The 19852-nt window shown below is 37.6% G+C and overlaps 1 protein-coding gene across 1 annotated transcript in view; it reads left to right on the plus strand.

Moving 5' to 3' along the window:
• The window catches only part of zgc:110329 (uncharacterized protein LOC550500 homolog), a 481581-nt gene that overhangs the window by 308751 nt on the left and 152978 nt on the right, over nucleotides 1–19852 (plus strand). The window contains exon 5 of the mRNA XM_028798670.2: nucleotides 2607–2723. Within this exon, the coding sequence (XP_028654503.2) occupies nucleotides 2607–2723 (117 nt within the window). The remainder of the gene's footprint in view (nucleotides 1–2606; nucleotides 2724–19852) is intronic.

Below are 19852 nucleotides of genomic sequence, written 5' to 3' on the forward strand. Positions count from 1 at the left end.
TACCACACAAAAGCTCACTTAAACATCCCGGTGTCGCTCTTTAGTACTTTTCCAAGATTATGATTTTTTTTTTTTTTAGATGATTGGAAATATTCAGTTCAGCAAAGATTGCCAATTCACCTAGTTCCTCCAAAATAACACCAAGTAAAGTTTTAAATGTCTGTAAAGTCCTACTGTCTACCACACAACTTGGTAACTTATTCCATATGCTTCTCCGTGTGAGGAACAACTTCCTAATGTTTCTGGGAAATTTATCCTCTCAAGGTTTCCATGTATCTGTGTTCTTCTTGAACTCATTTTAAAGTAACAGTCTCAATTCACTGTACTAATTCCTTTTATAATTTTGAACACATCAATCGTATCATCTCTTAATCTCCATTTGCTTAAACTGAAAAGGCTCAGCTCTTTTAATCTTTCGTCATAATTCATCCCCTGTAGCCCTGGAATCGGCCTAGTTGCTCTTTTTTGTACTTTCTAGTCCTTCTATGTCCTTTTTGTAGCCTGGAGACCAAAACAGCACACAATACGCCAGGTAAGGTATTATCAGTGAATTATTAAGCTTAAGCAATACCTCCTTGGGCTTATACTCCACACTTCATGCTATCTAACCTGATATTCTGTTAGCATTCTTAATGGCTTCTGAACACTGTCTGGAAGTTGATAGTGACAAGTTCACTTTGTCTCCTAAATCCTACAGTACATTCAATTTTCAGACCTTCCATTGTGTATTTAAATATAACATTTCTACTTCCTATATGTAATACTTTACTTGTACTTACATTAAATGTCATCTGCCACAAACCGACCCAAGCCTGTATGCTCTCCATGTCCCTCTGTAATGATTCAGTGGATTTTAGATTATCTGTCAGTCTACCTGGCTTGGTATCATCTGCAAACTCATCCAGCTTGTTACTTATATTTCTATCTAAATCATTTATATACAGTAATTCCTCCTCCATCGCGGGGGTTGCGTTCCAGAGCCACCCGCGAAATAAGAAAATCCACGAAGTGGAAACCATATGTTTATATGGTTATTTTTATATTGTCATGCTTGGGTCACAGATTTGCGCAGAAACACAGGAGGTTGTAGAGAGACAGGAACGTTATTCAAACACTGCAAACAAACATTTGTCTCTTTTTCAAAAGTTTAAACTGTGCTCCATGACAAGATAGAGATGACAGTTCCGTCTCACAATTAAAAGAATGCAAACATATCTTCCTCTTCAAAGGAGTGCGCGTCAGGAGCAGATAATGTCAGAGAGATAGAGAAAAGCAAACAAATCAATAGGGCTGTTTGGCTTTTAAGTATGCGAAGCACCGCGGCACAAAGCTGTTGAAGGCGGCAGCTCACACCCCCTCCGTCAGGAGCGGAGAAAGAGAGAGAGAGAGACAGAGAGACAGAGAAAAACAAACAAGCACAAATCAATACGTGCCCTTCGAGCTTTGAAGTATACGAAGCACCGTGCAGCATGTCGCTTCACGAAGCAGCTGCACAGAAGGTAGCAACGTGAAGATAATCTTTCAGCATTTTTAGACGAGCGTCCGTATCGTCTAGGTGTGCGAACAGCCCCCCAGCTCAATCCCCCTACGTCAGGATCAGAGAAAGTCAGCGCAAGAGAGAGAGAGAAAAGTAAGCTGGGTGGCTTCTCAGCCATCTGCCAATAGCGTCCCTTGTATGAAATCAACTGGGCAAACCAACTGAGGAAGCATGTACAAGAAATTAAAAGACCCATTGTCCGCAGAAATCCGCGAACCAGCAAAAAATCCACGATATATATTTAAATATGCTTACATATAAAATCCGCGATAGAGTGAAGCCGCGAAAGGCGAAGCGTGATATAGCGAGGGATTACTATATATTAAAAATAGCATCAGGCCTATCACTAACCCCTGAGGGGCACCATTTTTAACTTAAACTAATTCTGATAGGGATCCTTGCACCATCACCCTCTGCTTCCTATGTTTTACTTATTTCTGCAACCATCTACACTCAACACCATGAACTCCCATTTCTTCTGATGCCCAGCCTTTCACATGATACATTATTAAATCTTTCTGAAAATCAAGATAAATGATATCACATGCATGCCACCCTGATCATGTCTTTTTATTGATTCCTCATAGAATTCCAGCATATTAGTAAAACATGACCTCCGTCTTCTGAACCCATGCTGAATGTTAAGTAAACTTCTGTTCTTGCCATTTGTTGATCAGTCTTTCCCTTAATAATTCCTTCCTTTACTTTTCCTGTGATGCACTATAAGTTTACTGGCCTGTAGTTGTTTGGATCCCTTTTTATGTAATGTAATGATATTTTATATTTTCCAGTCCTTAGCAATTTCTCCAGTGCGCAGTGACTTCCTAAAAGTAACCATGAAGGGTTTATATACAGTATGTACTCGCTAGCCTCCTTAAGGCCAATTCAATCTAAGCAGCACTTCTCCCTCTACAATTTCCAAATCACTCAGTATCTCCTTAGTATTCCCTTAGAAATCCTAAGCCCGTGAGATGTGCCTCAGCTGAGCTTGCATTGCTGGAATAACACTCTGATTATATTTTAAAACTGATGCAAATGACTGATGACTTCTCGTTCATTGTTCTTTTAGCTTTCCTGTTGTGGGGGAGATGAGTACAAAGACTGGGCCGTGAACCATTATCATTCCTGTAATGGGACGGGTCCACTGTCTTGTGGAGTGCCTTACACCTGCTGTATCAACAAGAAGGTAAGTTAAGCTACAACCTTTGATCCCATGAGGTTCTTTATGAATTTTAGCCCTTACATGATGGTGGATATTCTATAACCTTAGCAGGTGAGGACAAAGATTGTTGGACATTCTCTGAGACTAGGAACATCTTTCTGGGTAAATGTGTTTTACAGATTTATGTTTTGTTTACTAGAAAGTGTATTTTACTGGGATGTAGACTCAGATACTTTAAGCTGTTTTTACCTTTTGATTGGCACATAAACTTGTGAAGTCAATTCATATACCAGCTTTGTCACGGCGATAAGGCTGACACAGCAGAAACCTCTACACCTTAGCTTCTTCTCTTGTCTTGAGCTGTCAAAAGGCATCAATCTTTCTTTACATTGCTATACCCTAATGCACTCAGATCATCCTTAAAAAGTTCATTCATTATTGATCAATAAATAAGATGATCTCAGTAGATGCAAGCCACTTTCCAAAATAACCTTGATGGCAAGGATTCACACCAGCAAATTGGGGCCTGGTTCATAAAACTCTTATTCATCCATCTACTTTTAGGAGGATTCATTTAAATCGGTCAGTAGACGTGACATTTAGTTCATATCCTTTATATAAAATCCTTCCACCCATTGTGTAAAGCTGTTTAATTCAATTATCGGGTCATGGAGACACAGAGCTTATCCCAGCAGCGTGGAGAACAGAGCTTATCCCTGCAAAGGTTGTCAGTCCAAGGAACTGCTCCCAGCCAATGCAGGCATGCTGGAGACACAAGTCGCATGTGGGTAATCTGAATGTGTTGTGTTGAAAGACAGTTTTCTATTGCAAGTGCTGTACTTTTTTCAGTTTACTTGCTTTGTTTGAAAGGTTGTCTGTCTTTGGATTTTGATTAACTGGTTTTGTACTGGGACTTGTTGACTGCAGATTGTGCTTTAGGCATATCCTTTTGCCTTGTTATATTGTTGAATATTTTGATATTTTTCCATTTTTGTCAATAAATCCTCATACAAGCCAGAGGTTGACAATAAGCAAGTCATCACAGAAGGCAGTCAGGCAGCCAGGGGATGAGCCTTATCTGTGAAGTCTGACCTGCCTTTTGGAGGCCTCACACCTTTGTGCCATGCTTATGTGTGGGAATCATAAAACTGTCATTACTAAATAAATGCACTTATAAATTTAGCGTAGGCATTACGGTAAACATATCTTTTGCTCATCTGAACATGTGCACCTAAAGCAAATGTGTCTAGCTTGTTATCATTAACAGTGTAACAAAGGCTACAAGATAGGAGCATAGGATTGAGGAATATCTGTTTTACTAATCGCTATTGAGTATTAATGCCATAAATACTGCTTATACTGTGTGCACCACTTTTTCATTGTGCTTAATGTATCATTTTGAAAATTTACTATCTTGTTCTTGTGAATTTCAGTTTTGTAACTTTGCATATTCAAAACACTTTCTTAATCCAACAATTTATGTACAGTAGGACTAGGAAAGGCATGGACTTCCAGTCCTTAAATAAAGGTGGTTCATAGCTCTCTGTATTCTCTTCATAGCCTCGTCTACATTCTGTATTCTGTGTTAAGACCCTCTCATGATGTGCCTGACACTCAGCATGTATCACTGCTCTTTTTCTTCTTTCTTACTATTGTAGAGTTCTTTTTAACAGTTGATTATCAAAAAGCACAATACTTACACTTGCTAATGGATTCCAAAGAGATACTGTATATACAGTATCTATAATAATAAAAGGCAAAGCCCTCACTGACTGACTCACTGACTGACTGACTCACTCATCACTAATTCTCCAACTTCCCGTGTAGGTGGAAGGCTGAAATTTGGCAGGCTCATTCCTTACAGCTTACTTACAAAAGTTAGGCAGGTTTCATTTCGAAATTCAAAGCGTAATGGTCATAACTGGAACATATTTTTTGTCCATACACTGTAATGGAGGAGGCGGAGTCACGTATCGCGTCATCACGCCTCCTACGTAATCACGTGAACTAAAAACAAGGAAGAGATTTACAGCACGAGTCACACGCGGGAACGAAGGTAAATGACGTTAATTTTTGACTGTCTTTTAATACTGTGTAAGCATACATATTAACACATGTGCAATTAAACGTGTGCATTTACGGGGTGATTTCTCAGGCTTAAAAGCTCACCTTTTATCAAACGCGGGAACAAAGGGAACTGACGTTGTTCACTGTCTTTTAATACTGTGTAACCATACATATTAACACATGTGCAATTAAACGTGTGCATTTACGGGCTGATTTCTCAGGCTTAAAAGCTCGCCTTTTACTAAAAAGGTAAATGCAAAACTATTTTCAATCAGTTTATTGAAACGCTCCCGTTAAGGATTGCAATAACATATTCGCGAGATAAAAGAACGAAGTAGGGGGAAATGGAGGAAGAGCCGCGAACAGCTAAGAGCAAAAAATTAATTAAACAATTGAGAACGGAGCGAGTTAAGCATACAAGCATGTTCATAAGGGAAAGAAAGCACGGTGTAAAACGTAAGTTTAAATTAAGTTTATAGAAACGCTCCCGCTGCGGATTGCAATAACATATTCGCGAGATAAAAGTTTAATGAGAAGACACGAGGTATAAACGAACCACACGCCGTGGCGCAACGTTAGGGGCAACAGTTTCAACCATTCTATGATCTGCTTCTCGCAACTGAAAGACGGCACATGGCGGATGTTAGCCGACTTGCTGACCGCAACGTTAGGGGCTTCAACTATGGCGCTGACGCCACATCTCAGTGCCAACACTTTACAGACTGTACTTAAAAGACACGCCCTCCTCACTGGACAGTTAAAAACACCAATCAAACTAACGATGACATCAAGTATTACCCAATCAAAAGTAGGAAAGGAGGCATCTTCATAAAATGCGTGTGGGATGATTTGCATGAGACGCTGCTTTAAAAAAAAAATGATAAAAAAAATACGGGATAAATCCCGTCCAGTATTGATTCAAAACGGGACGCGCAATTTCATTCTCAAACGCGGCACGATTCCGTATTTTAAAGGACGGGTGGCAACCCTACAGTGCCAGGTAACCACCCATACAATCACATTGTGATTCAGACTAGGAATGCAATGAATGTAATTACCCCGATCTACATACAAGGCGAAAGTCTTGCAACATTCAAAGATGATGGTTTGGGATAAGTACACCATACAACATAAAAGAGCTTATGAAGCCTTGAACCGAAAAAAGCAAGATCTCAGAGATCGTAAAAAAAAAAATAGGAGGTAATGTCGTTTTACTCGCTGTAGATTTTAGTCAAACATTACCAGTTATTCCACGAGGGAGACCAGCAGATCAACTCAACGAGTGTTTAAAATCCATGCTTCTCCCACGCTCGGTTATATGTCGCGTGTTCTCGGGTAGGTGCACCAAAAAATGTATACATTTAAGCATGTAATGGGCAAACAAAAAATGAGGTATACCCGAAGGCACTGCAGTAGTACTTAATGTAACTTTACTTCTTAAATGTTAATGTTTTACTGTTTAATAATTTATACGCTTCTTATATGTTGTTCAAATTCTTTTATCAAAATACCACTGACAGCGCAATGCACGATAACATGGAGTGAATACACCATACGCATCTGCCCACGGCCGCCCTGGTGTGCGCAGATAGGAGTTGATTCTACAATAAAATAAAATAAAGATAAAAAGAGTAAAACAATCATCACCCATAAAGCGGATAGTAGACGTGACGTTCTATATGTGTACCAGATTTCAAGTCAATAGGTGAAACGGTTTGCGAGCTACAGGTCATTTAAAATCCTGGACAGACACACAAATTGCCACGGTAGCAAATTACAGAAGAAGATTTTACTGTTTAATAATTTATATTTATATGAAATGTGCTTCTTATATATTACTTCATATTCTCATATGATAATGATGTTAATGTTTATATTGATTTCTGTGTTATTAAAACTGCATGTATGTGTGTATATGTATATATATATATATATATATACTAGCAAAATACCCGCGCTTCGCAGCGGAGAAGTAGTGTGTTAAAGAGGTTATGAAAAAAAAAGGAAACATTTTAAAAAATAACGTAACATGATTGTCAATGAAAGCCCGTTTCAGTCAGTAAGTCTTATGTGTGTGTTTATGTATGTGTGTATATATATGTAGATGTGTATATGTAGATATGTATATATATGTATATGTATATAAATGTTTATGTGTGTGTGTATATTATATATATAATATATATATATATATATATATATATAAAAGACAGCAACAGTTATAACAATGACAACACAATTACATTGACAATCATGTTACGTTATTTTTAAAATGTTTCCTTTTTTTTTCATAACCTCTTTAACACACTACTTCTCCGCTGCGAAGCGCGGGTATTTTGCTAGTATAGATATATATGTTATACAGTAACATGCTAAATAATACAAAGTACACAACACGTGTTTCTCCCTTGTCAGGTGTACACACTTTTACATCCTCTTACGGGGATCGAACCTTGGACGTAAATGCCTGAGGCAAAACTCTGATGTTGCGCCACAACTGCTGGTTCACTTATTTGACAGGGTGAAGATCAGAGTATTACAATCTTAGGTCTGAATCGCAATCTGATTATTTGGGTGGATACCTACCAGGTTATGCTTGTGGTTGGTCGGCCATCCAGCAAACATCTGCCACATCCTCTGTTGCGAGAAGCAGATCATAGATATTTGGAACTGTATCTTCCAAATAATACAAAGAGTACACAACACGGGTTTCATCTTTATTGAGGCTAGTAAGGTCTACGCATGTTTGTATCTCCTTATGAGGAACGAAGTTTAGACGTCAGCACCTATATATATATATATATATATATATATATATATATATATATATATATATATATATCTATATCATATCCCTGGGAGATTATCAATAGATGGACTCTCTCTAGTTTTTAGTACAATAAACCTTTCTGTCCACCAGTAAAACACTTAACTTTTCCATCTGCCATGTCACTTTGTCAATTACTTTACTTTTCTGAGGTTGCTGCAAGCTCAGATTTTTGATTTTCCAGATTGTGTCAAGTCATAAGGTTTTGATTATGACCAAGTTGTGTGACACGTGGACAGAGCCTAGCATTTTATATAAATACTGTAGATTCTTAAGTTTTTTCATTACGTGATCATTCCCTCCCACAGCTATATTTTTGCTATAACAGTTGTCTGGTTAATTGTAAATATTTCTTTCCTATTCCTTACTATTTTATTTGTATGATATATTAGATTGGTAACTTAAATTTAAACACATGTTTATGTTTCTTCTTACTGGGATGTGCAAAATTATGAGAACAACAGTAGGTGGTGGGAGTGAAATATTACAGTTCTGCATAACATAATTACATCATAGGATAAAAGAGCATATATTGTTACAGTGGTGGTTCTGGTTGTGCATACAACAATTTGGGCATCTGATTTTAAATTATAATATAATTTTTACATATTTTTTTAATTCTAATTGCATTGAAATGTCATCACTCTATCATACTGTTAGACGTCAACGCCCTGCCATCACTTAGTTGCTGAGGTGCACACGTCTTCTCCCCCACATTCTCAAACATGTGTCTCAATTTAATTGTCAGTTCTGAATTGGATTAGATAGGTTAGATATTGCTTTTTTATCCTCTTATTTTTCTGCTGACATGTCATACTTTATATTTTAAATGTTTGTTTGACATCCAAGATGTATTGACCTGCAAAGCCACTGCACCATACATCACCACAGGTCTGCGACAGCAGTTTCAGGGTGGAAGTGACATCACCGCATGTCTAGACTAGCAGTTTGGTAATGAACGTCACCATAAATCAAATTGATTGACACGCTAGCCACACCAAACCCTAACCATAACAAAACTAACCCCTAACATTAACTAACCCCTAACCTTAACCATTTATCATTCACGCTAATCATATTGGCCCCTAACATTAACTTCCATTCTATAATTGCTGCCGTTGACTATACTTCCTTAGAAGGCTGGCATCCTTCAACATCTGCAATAAGATGCTGCAGATGTTCTATCAGACGGTTGTGGCGAGCGCCCTCTTCTACGCGGTGGTGTGCTGGGGAGGCAGCATAAAGAAGAAGAACGCCTCACGTCTGGACAAACTGGTGAGGAAAGCATCTATTGTAGGCATGGAGCTGGACAGTTTGACATCTGATATCTATCTATCTATCTATCTATCTATCTATCTATCTATCTATCTATCTATCTATCTATCTATCTATCTATCTATCTATCTATCTATCTATCTATCTATCTATCTATCTATCATATAGTGCCTTTCATAAGTATCTATCTATCTATCTATCTATCTATCTATCTATCTATCTATCTATCTATCTATCTATCTATCTATCTATCTATCTATCTATCTATACCTGCGGTGACGTATGGTGCTCTGGCACTGCAGTTGGATATTATTGTGTCATCTTGCTAATCCCTTAGTGTCCACTAGAGGGCAAAAGCAACTTTAAATGTCACCTCAATATGTCAGAAACAAAATGACGTAAGTTTTGCTGCTGCTTACTGGCCTCAGTGCAATTTATTACAAAAATAAATAAATAAAGTATATAAAAATATAAAAAAAAACAGCAAAAAAACAACTCTTTTGACAACATCATATAATCTAGCAACTATTGCAACACAGTGTGGGATGTTAGAAATAGATCAAAGGTTAAAAAGATTCATAGCTTGTTGAAAATACTAGCAACGTTTACCTTCACCTCCTTAACCTGTTTACTTACAGAAACCTGATTTCTAAAATGCCATGTAAACTTTTAATTCCAGTTAGAGAAATCGATTTATTGCCCTTTGAGAAATCTGGTTAACAGAGGTAGTTTTCCCACGTATAACCCAATTATGTGGCCATGTAATCCCTTAACCTCCTTACTGTTAAGGATTTTATAGTCTGTGGCTTGCACTCTGTCAGCCTGCACATGTATTTACTTCACACACACTTTCAGCAGCCATGGGTAGAAGCATCCACAAAATATATTTCCATCGGAAAATGTTCAGGCAGTTGCATTATTTCTTCTCCTGGCTGAAACAGTCTGTCTCAATATTTCAGAAATCACAAAATTTATGTTGTTGAACCAAATATTCAGAGCAGGATGATAAGCAGTTATAAAGTAACTGCATTATGTAGTCTGATTACTTTTTAAAGTAACAAGTAACCTAACACAATGCATATCTTACAGAAGCAAAAATAACTGCCTTATTATGCCAGCAGCACTGGGTATAAGGTAAGATGCACATGTACCACCGGTCCTTTGTAGGGCTCAGTCGCACAACCTAGCAGAAAAGAGTGTGTTGTGTAAATTAATAATGCATTTTATTTATAGGGGCACTTTACATTAGCAGTAAATCTCAAAGTGCAAGATAAAAAGTTTAAGCAAAGGCAAAGCAAGATAAAAACAAAGATAAAACAATAATAATTATAGCCTTCTTGTTAATAAGCTTTCCTAAACAGAAAAGCTTTTAGCTGTTTTTTAAAACAGCCCACAATCTGCTGTGTCAGCGGCTGCAAAGGCTCGGTCTCCCATTGTATGAAGTTTGGTCACAGGGGGACAAAGGCGGTAGGTATTTGTAAAGCTGAGGTTTCTTGTAGTGGATTGTAGTATAAGGAGTTCTTTAAGATATTGTGGAGCATTTCCATGGATACACTGGTGATTAAACAAACAGAGTTTGTATTCGATATGGAGAAGGATAGGGAGCCAATGAAGTGACCAAAGGATTGGTGAGATATGTTCATATTTCCGCACCCTCATCAGGATTCTTGCAGCACTATTTTGAATTAGGTTGTAGCTTTTGAAGGCTCTTGTTGGGTATCATGATGAGGAGTGCATTACAATAGTCCAGTCTGGATGAGACAAAGGCATGCACCAGCTTTTCAGCATCACAGAGGGAGAGGTAGGGATGGAGTTTGGCTATGTTTCGCAGATGAAGGAATGCAATTTTACAAAGGTGATGGATATGTGTATCAAATGACATATGGGAGTCTAACTTGACACCCAGATTTGTAACAGAAGGGTAGAGGGTAATGGTACAGTCAGAAAAGGAAATACAATTTACAGAGGAACAAAGTTGATGGGGGGTTCCAATTAAAAGAGTTTCAGTTTTGGTGTTGTTCAGCTTGAGGAAGTTCTTGGACATCCAGGCCTCAATCTCATCCAAGCAAGAGGAAAGAGTTGATGGAGGTGTAAGAGAAGTCGAATCCAGTCTCACATAGAGCTGCGTATCATCTGCATAGTAATGGAATGAAAATCCATGCTTGCGGATGACGTGACCCATGGGTAGCATATAGATATCCTTGTGGGACCCCACAGGTGACAGTGTGGGTATGAGATTTAGCATCCCCCAAGGCCACATACTTAGCCTTGTCTGTAAGATAGGACTCGAACCACTCCAAAGCAATGCCAGAAAGTCCAATTGTATACTGAAGATGATGAAGGAGAATATTATGATCTACAGTATCAAATGCAGCTGCAAGGTCCAGGAGGATAAGGAGTGATGGATAGACCTGATCAGGCAGCCATCAGGAGGTCATCGGTGACTCTGACCAGGGCTGTCTCTGTACTGTGAGAAGTTTGGAAACCAGATTGAAATTTTTCAAAAAGATTGAATTTTTTGAGGTAATCTTGAAGTTGAACCAAAACAACCTTTTCCAAAACCTTAGACAAAAATGAAAGGTTGGAGATCAGATGATAGTTTGCTATCACTTCAGGATCCAAAGAGGATTTTTTAAAATTAGGTCTAATTTTTGCGGTTTTTAAGGCCAGTGGGACTAAGATGCTCTGGAAAGAGCGATTAATGATATCAGCAATAAGAGGGCTTATATCTGATACATTAGCTTTTACCAGAGGAGTAGGAAAAGGGGCCATTGAACACGTTGAAGGTCTCATCCTCTGTATAATGCCCTCAACTTCTTTAACTGTGGTACAGAGGAACTGGGAAAGGCAGCCCATTGGCTTTGATGTAGAAACATCCAGCGATGGAGGGTTGGACGCAGACAATGAGGAACAGATGATGTCCACTTAAGAGGTGAAATATTCAATAAAATGATTGCACTGCTCCTCTGTGAAATTATTACAGGCGTAGGTGTGAGGATTGAGTAAATGATTTATCACGGAATAAAGTTGTTTGGAATTTCCTGGACTGTTGTTGATTAAATTTGAATAGTATTGAGATCTGGCAGTGGTCAGTGCCCTGGAGTAGTTTTTTTGGTGTTCCCGATAAGCTAATTTGTGGATCGTTGAACTGGTTGCAACAAAACTCCGCTCAAGGGCTCGCCCAGTAAAGTAAACTGTCAATTTGACTAAACATATTTATAAAAACCAAGAAAATTATCACCGGCTTCATGCTTATTTTTGGATTCCTGGTGGCTGATGGTGTTTAACTCTTTTCTGTGCAGTTTAATGATGTTGAAGCGATTTGCCAAATGAGAGCTCCAGAAGATTATTTGCCTATGTAAACGTGGATTATTAAGAAACCAGATTTCTGCCTTAACTGTATTTTTCAGGTGTCAGGCCCAAGCATTACCCAAGCAATGGTGTAGACGCATCTTCTCCTAGCATCATAATGGCATCTCATAAGAAATGTTTTTCAGCAGCCAAAGTGGTGGATGCTCTTGACAGTGATATGAGCAGTGATGTTGAGGAGCCTCTTATCAGCAGTGATGACAAAGTGAATCTGTCTTCAGGCAGTGAAAGTGAAATGGAGAGTGAAACCCAAAGTAATTCTGATGAATCCAGAAGTGACGCTCACATTTGGGTTTATTTTGACCCTGCTTCAGATAAACTACAACCTCATTTTGATTTTACATGGCAGCCAGGAATAAAAGTGAACTTTGACAGCCAAGATCCACTTACTTACTTGAAGTTATTTCTTAATGATGATGTGATCAAAAGAATTGCTGTTAAGACAAACTGTTATGCTGAACGGCGTCAAGTAAATAACAGTACACCAAGGGAACCAGTAGCTTCTGATGATATCTGGTATTAGCATCATTATTATTATTATTATTATTCATTTCATATTATTTTTATTATTACTTCTTTTTACACTTCTGACTTTGTAGTTTTAGTGTTTTACACGTTTTACAATAGAAGAATGAGATGTAATAAAAATGTCATTTTTTCAAGCCAAAAATGCAACAGTTTTTACACGTATTTTTGATAAAAAATGTAATGCTAAGCAGGTTAAGTAACCTTTTTTCAGCATTTGACAGCTTGGAGTTGAGGTAGGGCTTGGGATGAATGTGAGGTGTGAGACGTTTCTTCCATATATTTAAAGTTTATTGATTGTTACATGTTAGACTGTAAATGAATATTTCAGCATTTTCCTTCTCTAATTCTTTAGGTCTTTAATCACTGGAGTATTCTGTTTTTTTCAATGGAGGAGAGTTTGTGTTTAGAAGCAAAAGCCTTTATCTGTAACTAAGAATTAATGTCATGGCAACCAAGGCATGCCCACAGAGGGAAGATATTTTCAGGCCTCTAGCTGGCAGGCAACACATTATGAAGAGGTTACTGAAAATAAACAAATCACAATATTTTTCTAAGTGTACTAATTGTTAAATGGACAGAGAAATCAAAGAAACTGGCGCAGCTTGCTAACACTGCAATAAGCAATTACAAAATGGCTACATGCCTGGCTACCTGCCCCCGCGAACACATCCTAAGGCAAATTCTGTCATACCTTTCTCGTCAGCTCATTTTTTTTTTTTTTTTTTTGCTTGTGGGGCATTTCTATCAGAATCATTCATTATTTTGACAGTTCCACAAAGTTTTAGAATATAACAGGCAGAAAAAGATCCATCTATTCCTCATAAGGATTAATGGAGGAGTTCTGTGAGGAGGCAAAATTTGAGGCACAACAATGCAGCGTAGAGAGGAATGCAATGCCGAGAAGGCCATAGGCCCAAATGTAATTATTTGGAAAGCTTGGCTAAGTGCCTAATACCCAGTTTTCACTTGAGGGACAATTCCTTGAGGAGCTCAAATGTATGGAAATTGAAAAAAATATTCCCCACTGGTTAAAACGGAGTTTCGATTTACCAATCACAAGTATGGATGGAGGTACCTGTTTTTGTGTCTGTGTATATGAAAGAGCCAACTGACTGAAACTAAACATTCAATATAAAAAATTACATCTTGTTGTGGGTGTTTGTTCTTTATGCAACTCCACACCCTTTGTCCATTCTCAACAAAATTTGACAGACATTTTCTGTCAGGAAGAGACACTAGACTACTTTAGCACTCACAATTTCCTGGGGGTACTGTTGTTTTTTTTGTTTTTTTTTACTTTCTTCATACTGCAGTGAGTGCCTTTTCCAGTATCGGGAGCCCTAACTTGAATTAATTTAATTATTGAATTTGTCTCTGGGTGGGTACACTATAAGAAACACCATTTATAGAAATCTGTCTTCAAATTTCTTGCCAGGGCAATGCCAGGTGCTGCTGCTAGTATCAAGTAAAGAGCCTTTAGCTCTTTGAGTATACAAAGTATAGGGAAAGTATTGTAATCGTTTAAAGATTCAATGTCGACGTCTTAGACCTCACTGACTTTCTGGTATATGAAGTACAAGTATAGGGAAAGTATTGGAATCCTCCAAAAATTCAATTTCGAGAATTTGATGAATCTTGACATTTTAGACCTCCATGAGTCAAAAATATCATTCTTAGAATTATGTCTGTCTGAGTGTGTGTGTGTGTGTATGTAAACACGATAACTTGAGTATGCTTTCACTTCGGTCAACCACATTTTGCATACAAGTATTAGGTACAAAACGTTGATTATTATCAACTTTTGGGCTATTTCCATTAACCGGAAGTGGTACTTGACCTTTTATTCATGTAGCTGCAGAGTTCAATTTATTCAACTTTACTTTTATAATAATTGTTCAATATATTATTAATTTAATTTGATTTGTTGTTTATGGTTCTTTAATGTACATAATCTAAAAATGCAATCATTGTCTTGCAGTTTACTCCTCAAATATCCATCCGTTTATCTGAGTATACGAGAAAGTCTAGGGGAGACCACTCCCGATTTTTTAATATGAGGAATAACATAAGATTATCAAATACTTTTTTAATCCAAATCAGGTTTGTGGGAGGTTCAAAGCAGCAACCAAATCTGGCATGGGGGCAGCAGTCCATCATGGGATTCAGTCATAAACTTACCCATAATATGAAACAATTTCATTATGTTTATGGGTATTAATCTGTGTGAGCCTAGAAACTTCATAATTTTTGGTTTGGGCAAAAGAATTTTGCATTTTAATATTTTTAGTGCATTTGTGATTCTGTGCTTGAGTACAGGAGTTAGAGAAGTGCTATGTCATTATGAAAATAGCAAAGAAAAAAACACTGAACCCACTTATATTCAATTTTAAGGTGGCTTGGAGCTTCTGCCTGTTCCAGTAGCATATGACACTCCAACAGCATCAAGAATACCATGGAGAGATGCAGGATGGTGCATAATGTCATACGTTATGTAAATGTCTATATATCTGTGTATTTTTTGATTCACTAACTGTGATTCCCAGCTTCTCCAATGAGCCTCAGTTATTGTGCCATTTGTTAACTGGATCTTTGAGAAGTACTGTACTGTGTAACTAAGTACTTTTCTGCATACATCATTTGTAGTTTTTTTTTATTATTATTATAATTATTAATTCACATGAGTTGCTTACTGTTGAACACGCTACATACCCTTGGTGGTGTTGGTGTGAAAGAGATTTCAGCAGAACTCCATATTAAAATGGCATTCAGTAATGTTACAAACTTGATTCATTCAAAAGTTGAAAACTGTTAAAAATTTCTTTTCTCCATTAACACTTAAAATTACTACTGCCATAGAATCCAGTAGATTTAAATTAAAGTCTACCAGTTTAAAAAAAAAGTTACAAATGAGTTTTTATCACTCAAAAGCACTGTTCTGTCCTGTTCTTATCACATGTTGTAAAACAGCAGCTCGATCAACTCTTCATCCTGTTCAACTGTTGTGGCTCGGCTCCTTCGGTTAATTTGTGGTGTTTTTTTTTTTTTTTTTTACTTCAATAAGTACTTAATACCGATTGTCGATTGGTATCACAAGCGTAATGATGATGTGCAGGTAGATGACAGTGTTGGCTTGTTCAAAAATACAAGGCATGACAAACTCCTGGTGAGCCAAAGTGATCGACAATGCCCCACCATATTTTGACCCATTTCTAACGGCATTTGTTTCACCAAGGTGACTGTCCTCCTCCCGGTCTTGTAATTGTACTCAATTCACAAACAGATAAACTTCCCCTTTAAATGTTGTCTGTGGGTCATCAAGGAAATTAAAAAAGTTGCATTTTTCTAGTTTTTCTAATAAATATCTCCTTTATAAAGATTCTTGTTTGCCCTTTTGTACACAAGCAAAGGGTTTACAGTCATCCCTCCTCTTGTAGGGCTTTTCAGTATATTTTGTTATTTAAACCAGCTTCCCATTTTTGAGGCCTGCTACACCAGAACCCAAAGATAGCAGCTGGAGTAAACTGAGGGGCCCTTTCTGGGCAGGATGGTGAAGTTCCTCTCCTGCCTTTTGTGGAACATTTTGGAGGCCTCACTCCATTTTTGTTATGTTTGTGACTCCTAATCAAAACACTGTAAAAAGCCATCCTGGTAGTTGACAGCAGCAGTCCTCTGCTTGACGTGTTTAGTCTCTTGGAAAAGCTACTGGGACTTGTGCATTTAGACATGAGCTGGTGGTTGTTTTCTTTCAGAAAGGAATACCACTAGAAATACCCCGGGGCCTAGGGTTATAAGTAGTAATGAGCAAAACAGCTGAGTTTTGATTTGTATATCTTGTTTCATGAAACTGCCATTAAGAATTTTGTAGGCAATTTTGAAATGCAAAACTCACTGAAAAGAGTGTTTTGGGAGTATTAAAGGTTTTGTGAAGTTGGAAAATAAGGAATTTTGCTCCCTAAAGCCTGTAGTTTCATAATGTACACAAGTCAGATTAATTCTATTTATGCCTCTCATTCACATCACCACACAGAAGCACAGTGTGATTTTTAAAATTGGGACATGCTGCCTATTTTCCATACAAAGATACACTAAAATGCACCATCCTGGACATTACTGTGTTTTCTCCTCAGGAAAGCTAACTACACAGAAAGTTGTGTGCCCCTTCCATCCAAATCTCCAATCTTCAAGATTCTTTTCTGCCTTTGATGCATGTTTAGGACTACAATTGCCAAGACTGAACCAGTAGAATAGCCACAACCTCTGGCCGTTGGCTCAATAAGATGTCTACATGTTATAGGAAATCAGTGCAGTGATTTTTTATTTTCCTCACTAGAGATCATTATTTAAATATTAAATGATAGGCAGACCCATATAGAATTAATGCATGTAAAATCATGCAGACTGGACTAAAAATGTTAGTTCTTGTGTCAATGGCAATAGTTTTAAATTAGCGAAATGCAATTTGCTTCATTATTTTTTTCTGCAAATCGAAATCCTGAATTTCGCTGTGAATTCAATGAATTGTACATTTCTAGTTATAAGGCCTCCACCTCCACGATCAGACGAGCTTGGAGTTGAGAATGGAACAGAGGCATGGGCTTGCTAGGCAAGGATGAGGTGGAGGTGAAGGCCAGTATGTTCTGCAAAGAAGAGCCGGGAAGTAGAAGATGTTTGATTTAGTGCTTGTTAGGAAAAATGTCCAATCACACATACTCTGGTTGCTAGACTAGAAGAGTGAAGAGAAGACCCAGAGTGGCGTAGTCTTTGCTATTGTATCATGCATGTTGTTTTATGTTCATTCCTTCAGTAACCTTCACTTCTATGTTTTTAAGTTCTCAAATTAATACTTATCTGGACTGACTTGGTGTCTTTCTTGCTCTGGAGTCCACTTGCAACAACCATGTCTTGTATCAACACGAAAAAAGAAGCAGTCCCGAATTGGGCAGGACACAGTCTCCCACACAAATGCCCACACTTGCTCACCCACTCCAGAGTCCTCAATGAATGTGAGTTGTCTATCTTTGTGATGTCGGAGAAAAACTCAAAATGATATGGTGATAAAGTGTAAACAACACAGAGACAGTGAGCAGGCCAGGATTTGAACCCACTTTTTTAAGGATATATTGCAACATCACCTCTGTGCATCCCTTAAAAATGTATCTGAAGGTTAGAAAATAGAGAAGTGATAGTAGCAATAATAGCAGTTTTGTCACGTAAAGAATACAGTGAAATGCCCACTTGTATGTCTAATCAATATGTCACCACTCAGCACATTAAACAGCAGTACTGAGGTGACTACAAATTACTTTAGTTGTGGCTGTCACCCCAATGTCATTCAGGATTTTAGAGAAGTAGTGGTATTCATAATAATATTAGTAGTGCTGTCACATATACTTTCATACTTCATCTGACGAACATACAACATGTCACTGTTGTGAGCGGCGAGGCTCTCTGAACTTAAATAACTCTACATCTCCAAAAGCTAGACCCCAAGAACCTATTGAGGCCTAGAACATATACTAGGCCTCAAACAATCCAACATAGGCTTGGTCCCTAGCTTGAGTAAAAAAGAGTTACATATTAACATGTGTTTATATATTTTGCTGTTGTTGTTGAGTTATTATGTGTCAATTTTTTATCTATTTTCCATTATATCTGTTATTATGTGTTGTCTTTTTAAATGTTCTTCTGTTCCCTGTTCTTTGTGGGTAAAGCCCTAGGAGACAGGGCCAACCTGTCAGGTGAGAAGGCTCAGAAGCAGGAAATCGTTTCATTTGTTGTGGAGTTGTGTGAACATTACTTTTTCTCTTTGAATTTACTGTTTTTTGTGAAATTCTTGCCTGTTTTTCTTGGATTCTGCCTATGGTTATAGTATTAGGACTTGTTTGCTGTTGATTGCCTTTTAGGTAAGTCTTTTGCCTTTTATCTGCCCTGTTGAGATTTCCTCTTCTTGTAAATAATAAATCCTTGATTTATAAAAATCCTTTGTAGCCGTTATTGTTCGCAAAGCCAGAGATTGATGGTTATTCTCCCTCTTGTGGGGTTTTTTGATAGATTTGCAGATAGTTCATAATGTTTTACCAACTTGTCATTTTTGGGGCCTGTTCTGACTGAAACCAGCAAGTAGCATTTGGGTCCTGGATGATTCAAAGTGAGCCTCTTCTGTTCAGATTAGTAAAGATCCTGACCTGCTTCTCTGCTTATTTTTGGAGGTTTCACACCCATTCTGTCTTTGTGAAGCCACCAGTTCATGAAAAAAGAGACCAAGCTTATAGTTCTTAAAAATGGGAAGAGGGAAACCATTTAGACCCCTGGCCCTAGGTAACGAAACAGGGTTTCTTCCTGTTTAAAGAGTTTATTCAGAAAAAGAATGTCAATCTTAAATATGAAGAAAATAAAAAAAAGGTACAAAATTTAGCCTTAAAAGAGGCAACTTAAATGTAACCCAAACCAAGTCCAGGATCCTAAGAGCAATAAACTTAAACCTTAGACAAGGGGTTTATCCTTGTATTGTTATTTTTTTTTTATTTATGTTAATGACATTGATTCCGGTATAGTAAGTAAACTTGTGAAATTTGCAGACAACACTAAAATTGGAGGAATGGAATACACTGAAAAGGCAGCAAAAAGACTTAGACAAGCTTCAGAACTGGGTGAACACTTGAAAAATGCAGTTTAATGTTACAGAGAGGAAAGTGCTATACGTATAGACAGGAATGTCAATTATAAATACAAGATGGGAGACACTATCCCACAAGAAGCAACCTCTGAAATGGATTTAGAGGTTTATTTTGGCACAACATTTTCATTGTCTAAGCAATGTGTAGAAGCAATTAAACAGGCAAATAAAATGTTCGGTGATATTGTAAAAATTATTGAATATAAAATGATGGATGTTATTCTTAGACTATGTAATGCACTAGTGAGAAATCATCTGAATTATATTGAGTTCAGTTCTTGTCACCATGCATCAAGAAAGACATAGCAGCACTATGCAGAAGAGAGCAGCCAGGTCCATCCCAGGACTTAAGGACATGTCCTACTCTGACAGACTCAGAGAATTAAACCTGTTTAGTCTGTGTAGGGACTA

The sequence above is a fragment of the Erpetoichthys calabaricus genome, chromosome 1, assembly GCF_900747795.2.
Source record: "Erpetoichthys calabaricus chromosome 1, fErpCal1.3, whole genome shotgun sequence".
Classification (NCBI taxonomy): Eukaryota; Metazoa; Chordata; class Cladistia; order Polypteriformes; family Polypteridae; genus Erpetoichthys; species Erpetoichthys calabaricus.